This window comes from Zonotrichia leucophrys, chromosome 3 (genome assembly GCF_028769735.1).
Source record: "Zonotrichia leucophrys gambelii isolate GWCS_2022_RI chromosome 3, RI_Zleu_2.0, whole genome shotgun sequence".
Taxonomy (NCBI): Eukaryota; Metazoa; Chordata; class Aves; order Passeriformes; family Passerellidae; genus Zonotrichia; species Zonotrichia leucophrys.
The window spans coordinates 58,770,968-58,787,479 of record NC_088172.1 but is presented as its reverse complement, the minus strand read 5'-3'; the positions used below and the strand labels follow the sequence as shown (position 1 = coordinate 58,787,479).

Here is a 16,512-nt window from a genome sequence, read left to right as displayed (position 1 = left end):
AATTCCAACTCCCTCTTTGCCCAGCTAACCCACTCTTTCGTAGCACTCCTCTTCTAATTGGACACAGCTGTGGCCTGTTAAGGGCAGGCCTGCTCCTGTCTTTGGTGATTACTACAGCTGCAACTCCTCAGGTGTAAGACTACCTTCTGCACTATTCTTTATTTTTTTACATTCAATCCCTCCACATACAGGAATGTTATTCATCAGGGACAACAGCAAGAAAGCACCACTGACCACAAAGCACTGCATACACCAATGATGTAAAATAAACGTCTGGTTCTGTTACCCAGGGTCTCAGGGCCTTGTGGATCCAAGGCATGAATCCACAGCATCACAGCATTAAAAAAGGATATCAGCCATACAGGGGCAAACAAACCAATTTATCAACTGCAAAGAGTTATGCCCAACACCAGCAAGGCCCCAATGGGATTCAACATCCAGAGCCCTTAAGTCCAACAAGAGAGGGGACAAACTTGAAAGAACAAGAATTGGTCTAGCAAGTAAAACCTAAAAGAAGACTTGATTAACCATCTTTATTAGTTAGACTCCTTTAGGCAGAACTCAGTAACATCCTTGGGCAGCTAAAGCTTGTCACCAGAAGAAAGGACAAAATCCTTTATTCTTCATGACCACGGCAGACACAGCAAGAAGTAACAAGTTAAACTGTTGCATGGAAGATTCAGAAAAAAAAATGTAACAGCAAAGACAGCTTAGTGTTGTCAAACAACTAATAGCCAAGATGAAGATCACCAGTAATGTGACCTTTGAAAAGTTATACAACTGCTTGTCAGTCACCAGTTTAAAAATTCAGCTTACAGCTGAGGAAAAAAATACTTACCAGTATGTCACCTCTACTCAAAGGTATTGGACAAGTATTTCAGTCACAAAACTTACAAGTTAGTGCTACCAGTTAGCTGAACAGTAGAAGGACATTTAACTCCTTATGTAGATATGATGTCACACAAACAGAATTATTTTTACAACTCAAGCAACATCCACTTGGACAAATCTTAGATACATTGAAAGGGAACACATGGAAAACGGCTGAACAATTTTCACTCCTTTTTCTGGTACTTAGAAATACACATTTCCATGCAGCAGTACCATTTATTTGTACACGGGGAAAAAAGAAGCTTATATAAAACTGCAAGAAACATTCTTCAGCTGCAAGCTGTCTAAACAACATCCAAAACTGTGATTTAAACATGAACCTCTGAAAAAAAATACGCTTTTCTTTTCCATTTTTTTCTTGTATTTAAAAGACACTGACAGTATTTGGAAAGCCGGGTTTAAATATTCTTTATACATAGTTTTGGGGATATAGAAAGAAAATATCCTCAGGGTGTTATTAGCATACCCCATACCCTTTCAGTCTTTTTTTTTTCAGGCTGATGGTCTACATGAGCACAAGCAATGGGCTGAGGTCTAAAAAATGTGTGTATTTATCTGGAAAGAGAGCAGAAACCATAGATTCTGAGGAAAAAGCAAGGGAGCACGTGGGCAGACAGCCAAAAACTCCCCTGAACACAACTTTTTAAATTAAAAAAGAACAGGAAATAACAATGTCAGTAAAATTTCCACCTTTAGGATGGACCAGACAAAAGCAAACCAATCTACCCATCTCCAAACAAATCCCACCCATTCACCAAAGTCAGAGTGATCTCGTCCTTGGGGCATACAGCTCCAGAACAGCACGATACAAACCCACAGTGCAGAAACCCTTCTTTCCTCAGTCTGGCTTTCTTGCAGTTTCTTTACTATAGCTCATAGCACCTTTTCAAGTTTTGCTCCTCCCAGACAGTTTAGGTCTAGTAAGGCACCAATAATTAAAATATGGAGTTATTCTTCTTAAATAGGTTAAAAATTCTTTTGAAAGAGATACAGCATCAGTAGATAATTATAACATAATTATCAGTTTATTCCACTTCTTGACTTGTCAATATTTTTGATGTACCAAAAAATAGAATCTCATTCTTACTGACAACATCTTCTATTCCCTAACTTCTAGCTGAAAAATGGAAAACCATCCGGAATTTCACCAGACTGTTTGACAGTCTACAACTTAAGAGCCTCTAAACTGGAAAAAGGAAAGGAGTGGGTGGGCATTAGGGGAGGGGTGGGTGAGAGTGAGAAAGAGAGAGAAAGAAGAAAACAAGCAGGAAAAAAAAGATACAGATTTATTTCACAGCATTTGGCTGACAACATTAAGGGTGGAGGAGGGAGGGGCACCCACAATCTCAGCAGCTCATTCCAAGGAGAAGGGACTTTACCAGCTTGTGAAAATAGCAGCTAATAAAAATATGTTTTAAAAACCATTTAAATCTAGGCAAGATTTCAACCAGAAACCATAGTGGTAACATTTTTTTATTTAGTAATTTGAAAACACAGTTGTAGCTCCTTGGCAAAACCCTCAGTTCATTCCCAACAAAATCAATAGCAAAATTTCCACTAACTCACACAATGGGAGTAATGGCCACAGCCAACAAACCTGACAGAATCTAGTGTAAATATGCTTTTAATTTGAAAACCCTACTATAGAAAAGACAACTGCAGAAATTTCCTCTTCTATTTAAGAGCTATTTATCCACCATCATACAATTACATATTCTGTAGGTCTCACCTTCAAGCAACTAATGAGCAGACCACAAGAAAATACAGCAAGACAAAAATTCAATTCTGTAGTCTGTTCAGGTTCTAGTTGTATGGGGTTTTGTAATGCTTTTAAATATTCATACATACCCCTAAACCCATGTAATATTAAAGCCATAAATATTTCTCTGTTAGCTCATTATTGTCCATGAGATAAACATAACCACTAGCAGATAATTACTAATCAGATACTTATCTGAAAGAGTCTAGAGAAAATTAGGGGGTTTTTTGGTAAATGGAACACTTAGCAAGGCAAACACATACTAAAATAAAGGAAGACAGATCAAAAAGAGAAGGAGACAAAAAAAAAAAAAGAGCAGCAGAAAAAAAAAAACCAAACTACCAAGGAGCACTGTGAGGGGCTGAATAAAGCAGCAAGGTGCTAGTGATAACAACAGAGTCATTCTGAAAGTCACTTTTGGGATGCCAGCTCAAAACATTTAGAGCAGAATTTATGTACCATTATTGATTTGAAGGCAAATAAAAGCTAGCACTTAGCTAGAAATAACACACACAAACTTTCAATTAGACATCTATGAAATGAAATCTATCAAGTACATGAAGCATATATTCATACTGCACAAACTATCAGGAAAAATAATAACAAAAAAGGAAGGAAGATTTTAAAGATACAATGGGCTAAGTAGAAGCATCACATTCTTGTCTAGTTCTATGGCAAATTCAAATTAGAGAAAGACACTTTTCCATTGCAAACATGACAAGAGATACAAGGGGAAGAAAAGAAAAATAAGCCCTTGAAATTCCTTCACTACCTTCACCTTGCATTTAATTCATATTCATTGTAAGTACAAAGCTGCTATTTATTATTGAGATACTCATTTCCTTGTCCCTGTAGGAAGAAATATACTCAGCACAAAGAAAATTCTGCCTTATTTTCCAAAATGAGATCAATAATATTAACTATTACATCAATTTCAGCCACTGAGAGGTCTATAAAACCAGTTCTATAAAACACAGACAAAACCATGCTTCTTCCAAACCCATCACACACAAATAGAGGAAGGATATAGAGCAACAGCTTATTTCCTGATAGACACCATAGGGATTGACTTAATGAATCCACTGGTTGCATAAGCAGTTCTTTTTAATATACGTAAGTTAAGAATATAAATTTTCTTTTAAGTGTTTCCATTGCTATGATGAAACAATTCCTAAGGGAAATACCTCAAACCTTCACAACTTCTCATAGAGGTGAATTAATTCCCACTACTGAAGACTCATAGGAAAGTAACCCAATTTCATCAGTGATACAATGTTTTATAAACAGCACAACACCCAAACCAGTACATACTTGCTACACTCTTAGTATAAAACTACCTCCACAAGAGATTCAGACCACCGCTTGTCATGCTAATCCTTGCTTTCAAAGACATGCATAAAACTTCCCTACAACAAGAGTCACTGCAGGCAAAGTTCCCTTGAAAAAATACCCCAACCAGCTTAAGGTTATGCAGTTCTACTCATATTTATAAAGTAGAGGTAAATGAGCACTGAGGCCACCAGCCTGGGAGCACTTAGGAGCAAGTTTCGCTCAGCTGATTCCCATCACAGACTGATAGCAAATAAGCTCCCCTCCTTTCACTTGATGGTACATGCATGCATTTCTATCAAAGAGAAAAAAAATTCCTGGGGAACTATTGCATCAGGACCCAAAACACTACTGAAAAGAGAATTTTTCAGCATTGCTTCAAACTAGGAGATTTTACACCACAAGCCTGAGAAATACTGAAGAATTTTGCCTTAACCTTTGCTAGGGATACAAATGTTACTTCTTGAAGAGATACAAAATGAGCAACTGGGGGGCTCATTTGGTTTTGACATTACTGGCAATGACACATACACGTTTTATCACTTCTAATCATTGGCTCTATGAAGTATGTCCCTACTGTGTGCAATTTTTAGAGCTGGACAGAAACCAACTAGTGGTATTCCTGTCAAACTTCCTCTTGCTCCATCCTACTCCACAAACTACAGAGCATTATTTTTAACACTGTGCAAATGCTAAGTGCATGTGAAAATGCTCTCTCTGAAACATCCTGTTGGCAAAATCTTATTTAGAAGTTGTCACAGGAAAAGTCCAATCAAGTTTTCTTCACATGAAAACAGCAGGTTAAATCAAAATAACTTTGTTTTAGTCCCTTTTCGTTATTTGGTGTTTTCTTCTCTTTTAAGTGTTAATACGTTAAAAGGAACAAATCTTCTTGGTTAGCAATTTCAATTTCCACCATTAGTTTCTACAAGTTTGTGTTTTAAAATGAGATCCCCTTCTGACATTTGGTGTGATGTGAGAAAGAATACAGACTCAGATGCTGAAATAACCATTTGCCATTATATTTAGGTTGAAATTTTTATCTTAGGAACTAGCACATAAAGACCTATGGTAGTCTTGATGATTCTTTATTCTGGTACTTTTCATTCCCTAACTGCAGAAAAACCTCTGCTAAACTAATTACTGGATATTTAGGGGGGGACCTTAACTATGAGGTAAACAAGAGGTCAGAGATGCATTTGTATAAAAATTCTTAATGCAGTACAGTGCAAGCAGTTATAAGTAGAAAAGGTTTAAATAAAATTTCAACAAAAACATTTTGGCAAACAAAAAACAAAGGGATAAGAATTCAGAGATGCTGCAATTAGCAGCAGTTATTATGATAACACTATTTGAACTAGAAAATTATGCAAAAAAGAAAAGCCTTTCAAAATGTTTGCATTGAAGGCATTTTCTATTGAAGCTATAACTTATTTTTTTAAGAACACATTGGGTCCTGCTTCAAAAAGACCAGATCAGTCCCACACAGCAGTTCAAAAGCTATTATATATACTTCTTTTCCTAGATCAATCCCTTCTTTCTACCACAAAACTGGGGCTGGAGGGACTTTGTATGACTGCTGCTTATGGCAGTTTTAAGATTGAAATTTTTAACATCAAAGTTCAAAGCTTTCATTTTATGAGAACAACCTGGGTTCAGCCACCTGTGTAAGTCAGTGGGAGGGAAGGCAGCTGGGGACACTGAGCACAATGGGCAGGGAAGTGATTGTCCTGCTCTCCTGAGTGAGAAAGTTTCTCTTCTCATTAGAACAAAAGGGAGGAGAGAGAAGGATCCAAATAGCAGCCTGAGACACTGGGCAGCAGGAGAGGGAGCTGCAATGAAACTCACACAGAATGCAGAATAGGAGAAAAAAATGTTAGGAAGACCAAAGGCAAAAGATGTATATTCTTGGGTGGGAAAAAGATTGTTTTTAGGGAAGAAGATAGTGTATGTTGAGACAGACTTTGGGGAGATAATTTAGGAGAAATCAGGAAATGGGTAGCTCTGGGGTACACAGAAGGCTCTGGGAAGAGCTGGGAAATGTGGAGCCAAAGGCAGAGGTACCACTTCCAACAAAGTTCTCTATTCACAAACTAAGGACACTGATGCAAAAATGGCACACACTCCTAGTTTTGTCTGGACGTTGTTTTGTTATTTCCTCTATGGAATATACTTACTAAGTTTTTGGTTTATACTGGCTTTTGGCCTTCTTCACAGCACAAATAGCCTAGTTACAGAACTCAGCCCCTGAAGTTCTCAATGCCTTTTTCTCCGAATAAAAATATTTCCTTCTGTGCATGTGAAAGCATGGCCAAGTGGCCACTTAAACTAACTCTGGGAAAAGAAAACATTACAAGCTTTCCTTAGCCCATGACTGAAAGGCAAAAGTTTTTTTTTCCCAGACTTTTAGCTCTTTTCTTAACCAGGCCTAGTTTACCATGTATTTTTGAGACACAGACATCAGAACAAGACTTAATTTCCCCAAAAGATTGACATCATATGCAGTGATAACACCACATGCCTGCATCAGGATGTGTTTCCTCAAAACCAACACAATTATTCTGGGAAAAAAACCCCAAATGTGTAGAAGGCATACATTTGTACCTGCCTATAAGGTTTATTTGCCATATATTATTGCTACTTCTCCCTGATTTTAAGTTACTGAGAGGACAACTGTCAATAACTATGTTAGCTCCAACCAATACACATTGGTGAAGATTTCAGAGAATATTTACCAAACATTTATTCTAGCACAGATCTGCAATATCTGTGTTCAAAAGTCTGCCCCACTATTGTTTGAGCTGTTAATGGTGATACTTGAAGATTTGAAAAGTTCTGATTTATTTTTTTTTCATGCTACTGTTGTATTTATCATTTTAAACTCATGTAACCCTGTTCTTGTCCACCACCACAATTAGAGCCTGTAGGGGTATGCTTGTTAGCTGATTTAAATTTGAACACCTCACTCAAAAAGCAGCATCAAATGAAATCCCTGGCAAAACCCCCACTGACTTCACTGGGAATGAGACCAACTGGAAGAACAGGGCTCCCACGAGAGGCATGAATCACTGTCATTCCTGCTGAGTTTGTGAGAATGAAGATGAGATACTGTTTGAAGGCCCTTCTACTTGTGTTTCACGTGACACACCACTTCTTTTTGTTTTGCAAAATCATAAGAAAAGTTTTTTACTATCTGCAGTAACAAACTGAAGAGGCTGGATGAGTCACTGGGGACAGTTTTGGGCCAGCTTGGCTTGCAGACTGCCAGCGTCATGGAAGGTTCACCCGAATCTCCCCTTCCTGCTGCACAGCCATTCCTAAAATAACGTGGCAGTGCTAAACATAGCCATGCTGTGCTCTTTTAATAAAAGACAATTCCTGCAGGGCGCACAAGCCACCACATTTGTCAAGATAAGCACATCAATATGAGATGTCATATTAGCCTAGACAAAGAGATTGAACAGATAGCTTTGTCAAACACCAAGCAGAGGGGCTCATTCAAACTGACAAAGCAAGAAATTCAAACGTTGAACCTACATTCTAGTATTAACACATTCCATCCTCTTCTGCTGTAGAAGAGTCTCAAACCAGTAAGCAAGTTCCTGTAAGTGATATAATAAATTTATTCCTAATCTATAATAATAGTATTCCTGTCAATTCAAACCTCTCTGCTGCACTTATCAAAAATTTCATAATGGCTGTTAGCATGTTTCAGGTTATGTTTGGATCTATACACCTTAGTGGATAGGGACCCTCCAGAATGACATATGCACACAGGGTATAATTAACATGGAGAATTAACAAGCATAACTAATTGCCATGCAGCTAGGCCACCAGCTATTCCTTGATCACTTTTCTGTTACTTACACGTAAGGAAGTTTACTCTTAATCCTAAAGCAAGTGACAAAGACATTGCAGCAGTGGGTCCCAGTGCCTCATCTGTCTAAAATCTTTCATGAATTTAAACAAATTATTCAATTCCACATCAGAAATCAGGGACACAGCTGCCCCTATCATGGAATAATTGAGATTTTAATATTGGTCATACTCAAAGCTAGAAACATGGCTCACAAGATTACTTCTTTAGTGAGAAATTATCTTGGTTTTTTTGATTCCACATATGTGGTTGTGTATATGGGCTTAATCATCCTACATATGGCAGAGGCAGAAGCTATGGGGGTAGGGTCATCAACATAAATATTTTCCTTAAAATGCATTTACATTTCAGAAAGACGTATGATCACCAAACTTAAAACAAGATAGGTTATCAGTGCGTGGAAGTGAAACAGGTATACAGACTTTTGTCCGAACACAGGTGGGGTCCCTCTTGAGGTGCAGTATTTACACAAAACCCCACAGTAGGTGGGAAAAATCAGTTCAGCTTTGCACTACGGAACTCTGAGGGAATCAAGTCCTTTGGGGAAACTACCAGAGGCTAGGCATTTCTCTTTTGCCAGGAACCTTTAAGTTTAGCTTTTCCTTCAAACTTAGAGCCTTGAGGAGGATGTAGGAAGGATTCCCCTTGCAGGGCAGCTGCTCAGTCCCACACTGCTCCTCTGCCAGGCCACACCTCGATCACAGCTCAGAGATTACTCTTAACACAATTGTGGAAAGGGGGAAAGAAAACTGTGGAGTCGATACTATCCTCTCTCAGGATGCCACCTGTAATGTACCCTAATGAGATCTTCCATCCCTCTTAACTGAAGAATAATGAAATCCATGAAGATTTGCATTCAACATTTCCAGAGGAGATTGAATACACTTTAAAATATTCAGGAACAATTCAAATGCAAATACAATATAGCACTGTATTGTTCACATTCTGCAACATTTTGCTTTGATGGGCTGATTGGAAGGTCTTTTCCAGTTTGTGTTTGGTGAGTTTAATAAACCGGGACTTTGAAACAGCTGCCAAATATATGAGGTGCTATGTTTTCTTTAAAAGAAAACAGAGTTGTGAAGTCAAAGGCAAATTCTGTGGTATCTTATATAAAATACCTTTTCACTTCCTGAACATTGCCTGTAGCTTTGCTAATTTATTGCCATGAAAATATTGTTACTACTTAATGCACTAGTACTTCTGTCAATAGGCAGCTTTCCCCAAGGCATATTTGAGAACGCTCTGCTAATCAGAGTTGATGCAGTTATCCTAAAGCAGCCAGGTCTTTAGAAAAAGGTTCATGTTTAATTCCAGTACAGGTGAGTGTTGTCATTTCTTCAAAGCACAATATTTTTAATTTTCTGAATTCACTTCTGTAGATCTCTAAAGTACTGATTACATTATCCCAGCCCCAGCTTGAACCAGTGTATTTCAAAGTAGAATTGCTGGCTTTTTTACCTCTTAAAACTAACTTTTGTGAAATATTCCTCATTTTGTAGTGGCAAGGATTAAACAAAGACTTAATCAGAACCACAAATCTGTGCTATATTATCAGCACATAACTTAAAAAGAACGTGTTTGGGTGTTTAAGCAGATACTCATTTGGATCTGACATTTTACTTTTCTACATCTGCTTGAACTCTTGAGATTATGATCTCATGCATCTGAATTTTTAGTGTTTGTTTTCCAAGCATGCTGATAATCATGAAGAGCACAGTGAGTGACAATGAGGTCACGTACATGTACATGTGTCATACTACAGTTTTATTCTCTCTAATAAATATGGAAATCTCCATGACTATAACTTTACTGAGGCTAAGCAAATAATCTTAATTGGTGTGGAGATTTAATGCATGTATGTTTTTAATGTACTTGCAATTCTATGCAGATGAAAAATTGAATAAAGTTCTTCAAGAAAGCGGTCAGGCCATTTATTTCAATTAGAAATAATAATGACATTACAGTAAACTATTAAATGTCACTTAATCTACATTCAAGATAAATAGAGTACTAAATTTCTCTTGGCATGTTCCACAACAAGGTACCCTACTTGCCTTTTTATTGACAGAATTGAATGCTCCTCTGCTCTCTCTTTCACAGTGACATTTAGTGACTTCTTCGCAAACCCAGCATAGACATTATCCATTTTGGAATAAGCCTACCAAAGAAAAAAGTGTTTTTGTGTGAAGCTGATGGCTATACATCTCAGATCCCCTTGGTTCAGGTCAGTGCTTGTTTTCCTACATTCACCTTCACTGTAATGCGGGGGGTATGCTAATTTTGGTTTCCTTCTGCCATCAATTCATTTCCCAAAACTTCTAGGGGTAAAAGACTGTCAAAACTCTTTCTACATTGTGCACAATTCACTTTCAAATTAGTGACAGAATTATAACCATCAAAGATAATTTTTTTGAGCAGCTAGATGTTTCAAGATGACAAAAAGTTTCACTTGGTCATGGGCTCTTTTTTGAAGGGCATTAAATCCCATCGCTGCGAGAAGAAGTTTCTTAGACATGGGAGACTCCTAAGGCTACCAGCCAGCAATAGCAAACTTGGTGAAAAAACTAAAACATAAAGCTTTGAGTACTATGGAGCATTACCAACATGGAACAAAATCTGACTCCTTTGCAGCTTTCCTCAGTTACTGTTACGTTCCTTGGTGTACCTGAAAACACATAGGATACAATATAAGGAGGTGAGGCCTCATACAAATTCTCCATGGAAACAATCAAGATGGCTTATGATAATTCTCTGTGTCTGAAGTCACCCACACACATGGCTTCAATTCCAATTTTAAGGGATTTATGTTAAGCTCTGCAAAGTAGCTGTTAGCCATTTCTGCTGACTGAAATCAAACTAAGTTAAACTAAATTTTACCGTAGCAATAGATTTCTATTCTGCCAACCACCTTTCATTTGAAACTACAGCAAAAAGGAAAGACAGCAAAAGGATGCTTTTAACATCTCCACAGCCACATACAATATTAATTTTTGATCTTTTGACATGTTTACAGCCCAGCCAGCTAGCAGAAGACTCTGAAGAAGCCAGAGGACCAAAACTTCGAGTTCTCAGGGATGTTTTAAAATAAAACACCAAATCTTGCTTGAGAACTTCTTAACTGAGCCCAAGATGTACTCCTCAGGAAACAAATGCATATACATATGCACATGTACATACATATACACACCAGCAGGGTCCTCCTTTCAGAGACACTAAGTTCTATGCATAGATATTAAGAAGAAAAAATGGCGTTCTCCATGTAAGCCATGGAAGTGGAAGACTAGTATGTAGCTCAGGACAACCAGAAATGCAAATAGTTGTCAAATAGTGGTCTAGTGCCTCACTCCAGAATGTCCACATGACAATGATGAATAGTAAATGTATACAAAAAAACCCATGACATAAACTTCAAGCTGATTCTTCAATCCTGTGTGCTGCAGAAAATACATTCAATTTCTCTTGACATGAAGAAGCCTGTATATTCTACATATGCTGCATGTTCTATATAAAACTCTAATGCTTAAATTATACACACAATTTTCTAAAGTTTGGCTTTGTCGGCCTTTTTAGCTTTTGTTGGGTTTTTTTTTAAGACATTGCTATAATATGGCTCTTTCCCAAATGCAAAAATACAGTATTTCATCTTTCTTGCTCTAAACAACATCCAATGAATAATGTACAGTGACGTGATCTTCTGCTATTTACTTTAAGCCATTTTGGAGATAGATTGCTACAGTGGGTGGCATTCAGAATAATGCATGTTGAGCAACACACATTCAAATCTTGCCAGCTTTATGCTTTCTTACAACATGCTACAATGTGAAGTGATTCACACAGAGAAAAGTTTTTTCTGTTACTGTAAAAAATGATGTTATATGCATTTATTATCCAAAATAAATACATTGACACCACAGCCTGAAAAGAAAAACTAGGAGAGTAAACTTTGTTTCTCTTTGTATTTTAAAATATTACATTTAGATTTAAAAAAATTAAAGCTGAGTGATGCTTTCTGTGTAAGTCAAGCTTGTCCTGACAGTTAATCCACATTGCTATCAGACTCATCAAATTAAAATAAAGTGATCTAAAGAAGAAATCAATGCCAAGGATTTGAATCGCCTTGATGTCATATGCTGGCATCTTATAAATTTTACAATTCCTGTGGAAGAGTGTCAATGAATCATTTAAATTGGAAAAGACCTGTAAGACCACTGAGTCCATCCTTACCCTGCACTGAAAAGTCTGCCACCAAACCTTGTCCCAAAGAGCCACTTCTACACAACTTTAAAATACCACAGGGAGAAGGCAGATGGTCCACTTGGAAAGACTGAACTGTTAACTAAGAACACACACCAAGTCAAATGGAAGAAGTGAAACACAGCTGTGGAGGTGGTAATGTGGTGCAGCTACACTGACAAGCCATAACTTCCATGGAATTTCTTTTATATCAAATGTGTAATGGTAATTTCAATCTAATGATGTGTTACTCCAAACCCTAGGGGGAAAAGAATCTCTGCAAAATGACACAGTAACTTTTGGAAGATGTACTTATGTTCATGAGTGTTAAATCTGACATAATGTCTTTTACCATATCCTCAGCCAGAAGCTCAGAAAAAGGGAACAAATAAACATCCCAGACCAGACAACTGTGCTGTACTTGAGAAGTGACTACGGGCCTCTGTCACCAAGATGTTAAAAAATTGGAATACTGAAATTTGTAGTTTTATTATCTGTACCTTCACAATGTTATCCAAATTGAATTTTACCCATTATCCTCACAGCCATGTCCACGACAGCAGATAATACATTCTCAATTTTAATTCCTCAGATTTCTGTAACCCCAGACTTGCAGCCCTCCCCATCAACTTGCCTCCATACATTCATAAGCATTTCAGAGAGACAAAGTACCCACAAGTTGAAGGTCAACATCAACTGCTCAGTCTTTCTGAAAAATGACACTTCAAATCATTGAAGAAAATATAGGCAACTTGGGTTATCAAACTACTCTGAAGCACTTCATCCTGAACTCTTAAACCCCCATACATTATAATACCTTCATTTCTTTCACAAATAATTTTCTTCTCTACGGTATTATTAATTTTATTCTGTTGTTTTACTTATTCTGCTTATTACATTTTCAGCAGGAAATCTATCAAAAATTTCAGGCAAAACAATCTCAAACTTCCAAAACTGATGAATCACGCATTACACCTTTTCAAAAGATAAGAATTAGATAAAGATTGAGGCTTCATCAGCCCGGAATGGACTCTACTGAGATGTACCCTTTTCTGGCCTTTCAGCAGAGTGCATCCTGGAGACTGGCTGACCTGTGCTGGAGCCTGCTGAATAATTTTGACATTCACCAGTCACTACCATATTCCAGCAAATAAATCCAGGCAACAGTTGGATTCAGCTGCTGGAGTTCTTCCTCCAGCCAGATGATCGCTTATTTCAGGAGCCATTTCACCAACAGAAACTGACTAAAACAGGACCACTAGTAAAAGATGAGAGAAGCCATCCCTCTTGAACACAATGGAAAAGTTTCACAGAAAAGACAAAGAAACGCCCAAACCATTAAGACCATCCTGTCAATTTCCACTTTCCCACCTCAAACTAAGCCAGACTAATAGAAACAGTTAATGAAAAGAAAGGGAGGCAAAACCTAAACACAGCACCACGCCATACCACCAGTGCCAGAACGTGATGGTGGATCTGACCTTTGTTGGCCCTACTACTCTTCACACCTTGCTGGTGCTCAATCCTTACCAAATCCCCTCCAAAACACCACTGGCACAACTGGAGAAACTTAGCACCGGCACATGGCAGAGGCGGGACGGGCCCTGCTGGACCCCCATCTCCAGCCCATCCGCCCCGCTACTCCCGACAGCCACGGCTCCCGCTGGGGGGGCGGCCGGCGGGGACCCCCTTACCTTGTTGGAGTAGGGCGGCTTACTCAGGTTGATGCCGTCGCGGACGAGCTTGTCCCGGATCATGATCTTCAGCTTCAGCCTGGGGTACGCGACCAGCCCGCCGCCGCCCGCCGCCCCCCGCCGCCCGCCGGGCCGGGCCCTGGGGGCCGCCCCCCGCCGCGGCTCCTCGGGCCCCCCCGCCCGGCGGGGACAGCGCCCGGTGGGGGCGGGCGGCGGCGGCTCCAGGGTGAAGTAGAGCCCCGCCGCCCTCTCGTCCGCCTCCTTCAGCCGCCGCACGGCTTCGTGGATCCGGCGGCGGTGGTGGGGCACGGCCACGCCGATGGCATCCAGGTCCGGGTCGCCGATCTGCTTGCAGACCTCCAGGTCGTCGTAGCCATTATCGACGAAGGACTCCGCGTACTGGGGGAGCTGCAGGGTCTTCAGCCACTCGTAGACTATGTTGGTGCACATGCTGGCTCCAAAATAATAACGACTGCAACTTTCAGCACTGAAGCCAGCCTTCCCCTTTCCACTTTTCGCCAAAGGACATAAAGCCACAAAAACTGCGATGCAAGTAAGAGGTCTCAAAATCAAGGTCAAGAAAACATCCACCAGGAAAAGGAAAAAAGAAAATCCTTAAAGCAGATCAGTAGGGCACCGCAAGCACTGCTGACCGAACCCCTCCTGCTTATTCCTCCTCTTGTACCGAGTACAGCCGCTTTCTGCCACCGGAGAAGGGAGGCTCGGACTGGAGAGAAGCAAAATATAAGGGTGCATCCCCTAAAATCCCAGGTCGCTGCTGCACAACATCCACCCACTTTCTCTGGAAGTAATTCGCAGTCGCTGTCTTTTTTTTTTTCTTTCTTCCTTTCAGTGTTAGTTTCTGTTTCTGCTTCTGTCTCACCTTCCTGCGCTCTGTCGTATGATGAATCTGTTTACTATAAGTAGCTGCTTTGGTACACGATGGTGTCGGGGGAGAGGATCCCGCACCCTCGCCCAGCGTGGGCAGGGGTGCCGGTGTGCAGTGCGCTCCTCTCCCGCGCCTCTCCCAGCAGCGGGCGCACACGGCGGCTTTTGCTTTCCTTTTAAACGGCTCCTTTCGGATTAGGAGCAAAACAGAGGGAAGGAAAAAAAAAAAATCCCACTCACTTTTCCGAGTTACTTTCCCAGTCTCCCTTCATTCCCGTAATGCTGGTTAAATGCGCTTCGCTGGCAGCGAGACCAGAAACTGCTTTCCAGCTCCACTTTCTCCGCGCTGATGCCGGCAGCGCCCTCCTGCCCCAACGGGGCACACAGCCCTACGCCCGACCCGCACAACTTTCTTTCCCCGCGTTCTTTCCCCTATCTCTGCTGGCGCTCCCGCCGCTGTCCGCAGCCGCCCTGGGCAGGAGGCGGCGGCGGCGGGGCCGTGCGGGCGGCCGGCGCTCCGTGCATCCTCCGGCGGCGGATGAGCCGATCTGCGGCAGGTCACCGGCGCTGCCCCCGCCTTCCCCGGATGCCGCCGGAGCTCTCCCTTCCCTGCCACCGGTACCCGGAGCGGTGCTCCCCGCCCGGATCCTCCCTCTCCTCTACCCCGGAGGCGCCTGATGCGCCGCCCGCAGATCTCCTCCGGCTCCTCCCGGTGCGGCTTCTCCCCGCTCCTCCTCCGCGCCTGCCGCCCCGCTGCCAGCCCCCTGCCCCGGCTCTCCCCCAGGCCTTTCCAACTTTCCCTGCCGGCTGCCCGCGGTCTCTGCCGCTCGCCTGCCCTGCCCGACCCGCCGGGAGCAGCCGGCCCGGGAGGCAAGGCAGCCTGGCAGGGCAGCGGCTCGGGGCTGCCGCGGCTCCGCGGGCTCTCGGCCGGGCTTTTCCGCCCCGTAGTCCCCGGGACACGGGAACGCCAAGGGGAGCACGGCCCGGGGAGCTGCCCCCCAGCGCCCTTGGGACAGCCGGACCGACGGCGGCGCCGGCTGCCCCGCGGGGCAGCGAGCCCTTTGCGGTGGAAGGGGGGGACCCTTCGTGGGTCGGAGGGGCGCAGAGCGGCGCTGTCCCGGCGAGCGGCGCTGCCCGGGGAGCGGCGCGGGCAGGCGGGAGGCGCCGGGCCCGCTCCCCCCGCGCCGCCGGGGCCGCCCGGGGCCGCTGAGGCGCCGCGCGCTGCCCGCGAATGCCGGGCTCGCAGCGCCCCCGCCGGGCCGCCGAGGGAAGTGCCGCAGGCCCGGCCCGGCCCCGCCGCCGCCCGCGGCCCCCCTCGCCAGTCCTCAGGGGCTGAGGGCAGACCCCCTGCCATTTTCATTTTAAACTGCTTGAAACTTGTTTTTCTGCGAAGATCCCTCCTCATGCCGGCTGAGGGGAGCTGGGGACAGGCGGTGGGGCACCCAGCAGCACAGGGGTGCCGGAGGAGGGGCATCCCTCCTCCAATTTTGTAGTTTGGCGGAGAGCATTATTCAGAACGGGTTTCCTGGAGGACTTTTGTGAGCAGAGTTAGGCGCACATTTGTCCCCGGGCTTAATGTAGCTCGCCACATGATTGCGCAGCACAGCGGCGTTCTCAACAGCAAGCACTGCGCTGCGAGGTGTTTCGGAAAGGTTAGCTACTCACCAGCGCTTAAATGCAGCCTCTGGGTATAAAGCCTAGGGATCACAGGGTCGTCTGCTAAAGAGGGAGAAAAGGAGGAAGAGCATTTTGCTCCTTTTAAAAACTCCTTCCATCTTCTTTTTTTTCTTTTGTTCTTTTTTTCCCCCTGAATCTTATTTTCCTTCCAGACCACATAA

The 16,512-nt window shown here is 42.4% G+C and overlaps 1 protein-coding gene across 3 annotated transcripts in view; it reads right to left on the bottom strand.

Annotated features, from left to right (window-relative positions):
- The window catches only part of SASH1 (SAM and SH3 domain containing 1), a 530,777-nt gene extending 515,981 nt beyond the window's left edge, over positions 1-14,796 (bottom strand). For 2 of the 3 annotated variants that reach the window (XM_064708416.1, XM_064708417.1), the window contains exon 1: positions 13,787-14,796. In XM_064708416.1, the coding sequence (XP_064564486.1) occupies positions 13,787-14,236 (450 nt within the window). In that variant the 5' untranslated portion in view covers positions 14,237-14,796. The remainder of the gene's footprint in view (positions 1-13,786) is intronic. The other variant, XM_064708420.1, reaches the window with a different exon arrangement.
- Positions 14,797-16,512: the final 1,716 nt, after the last annotated feature.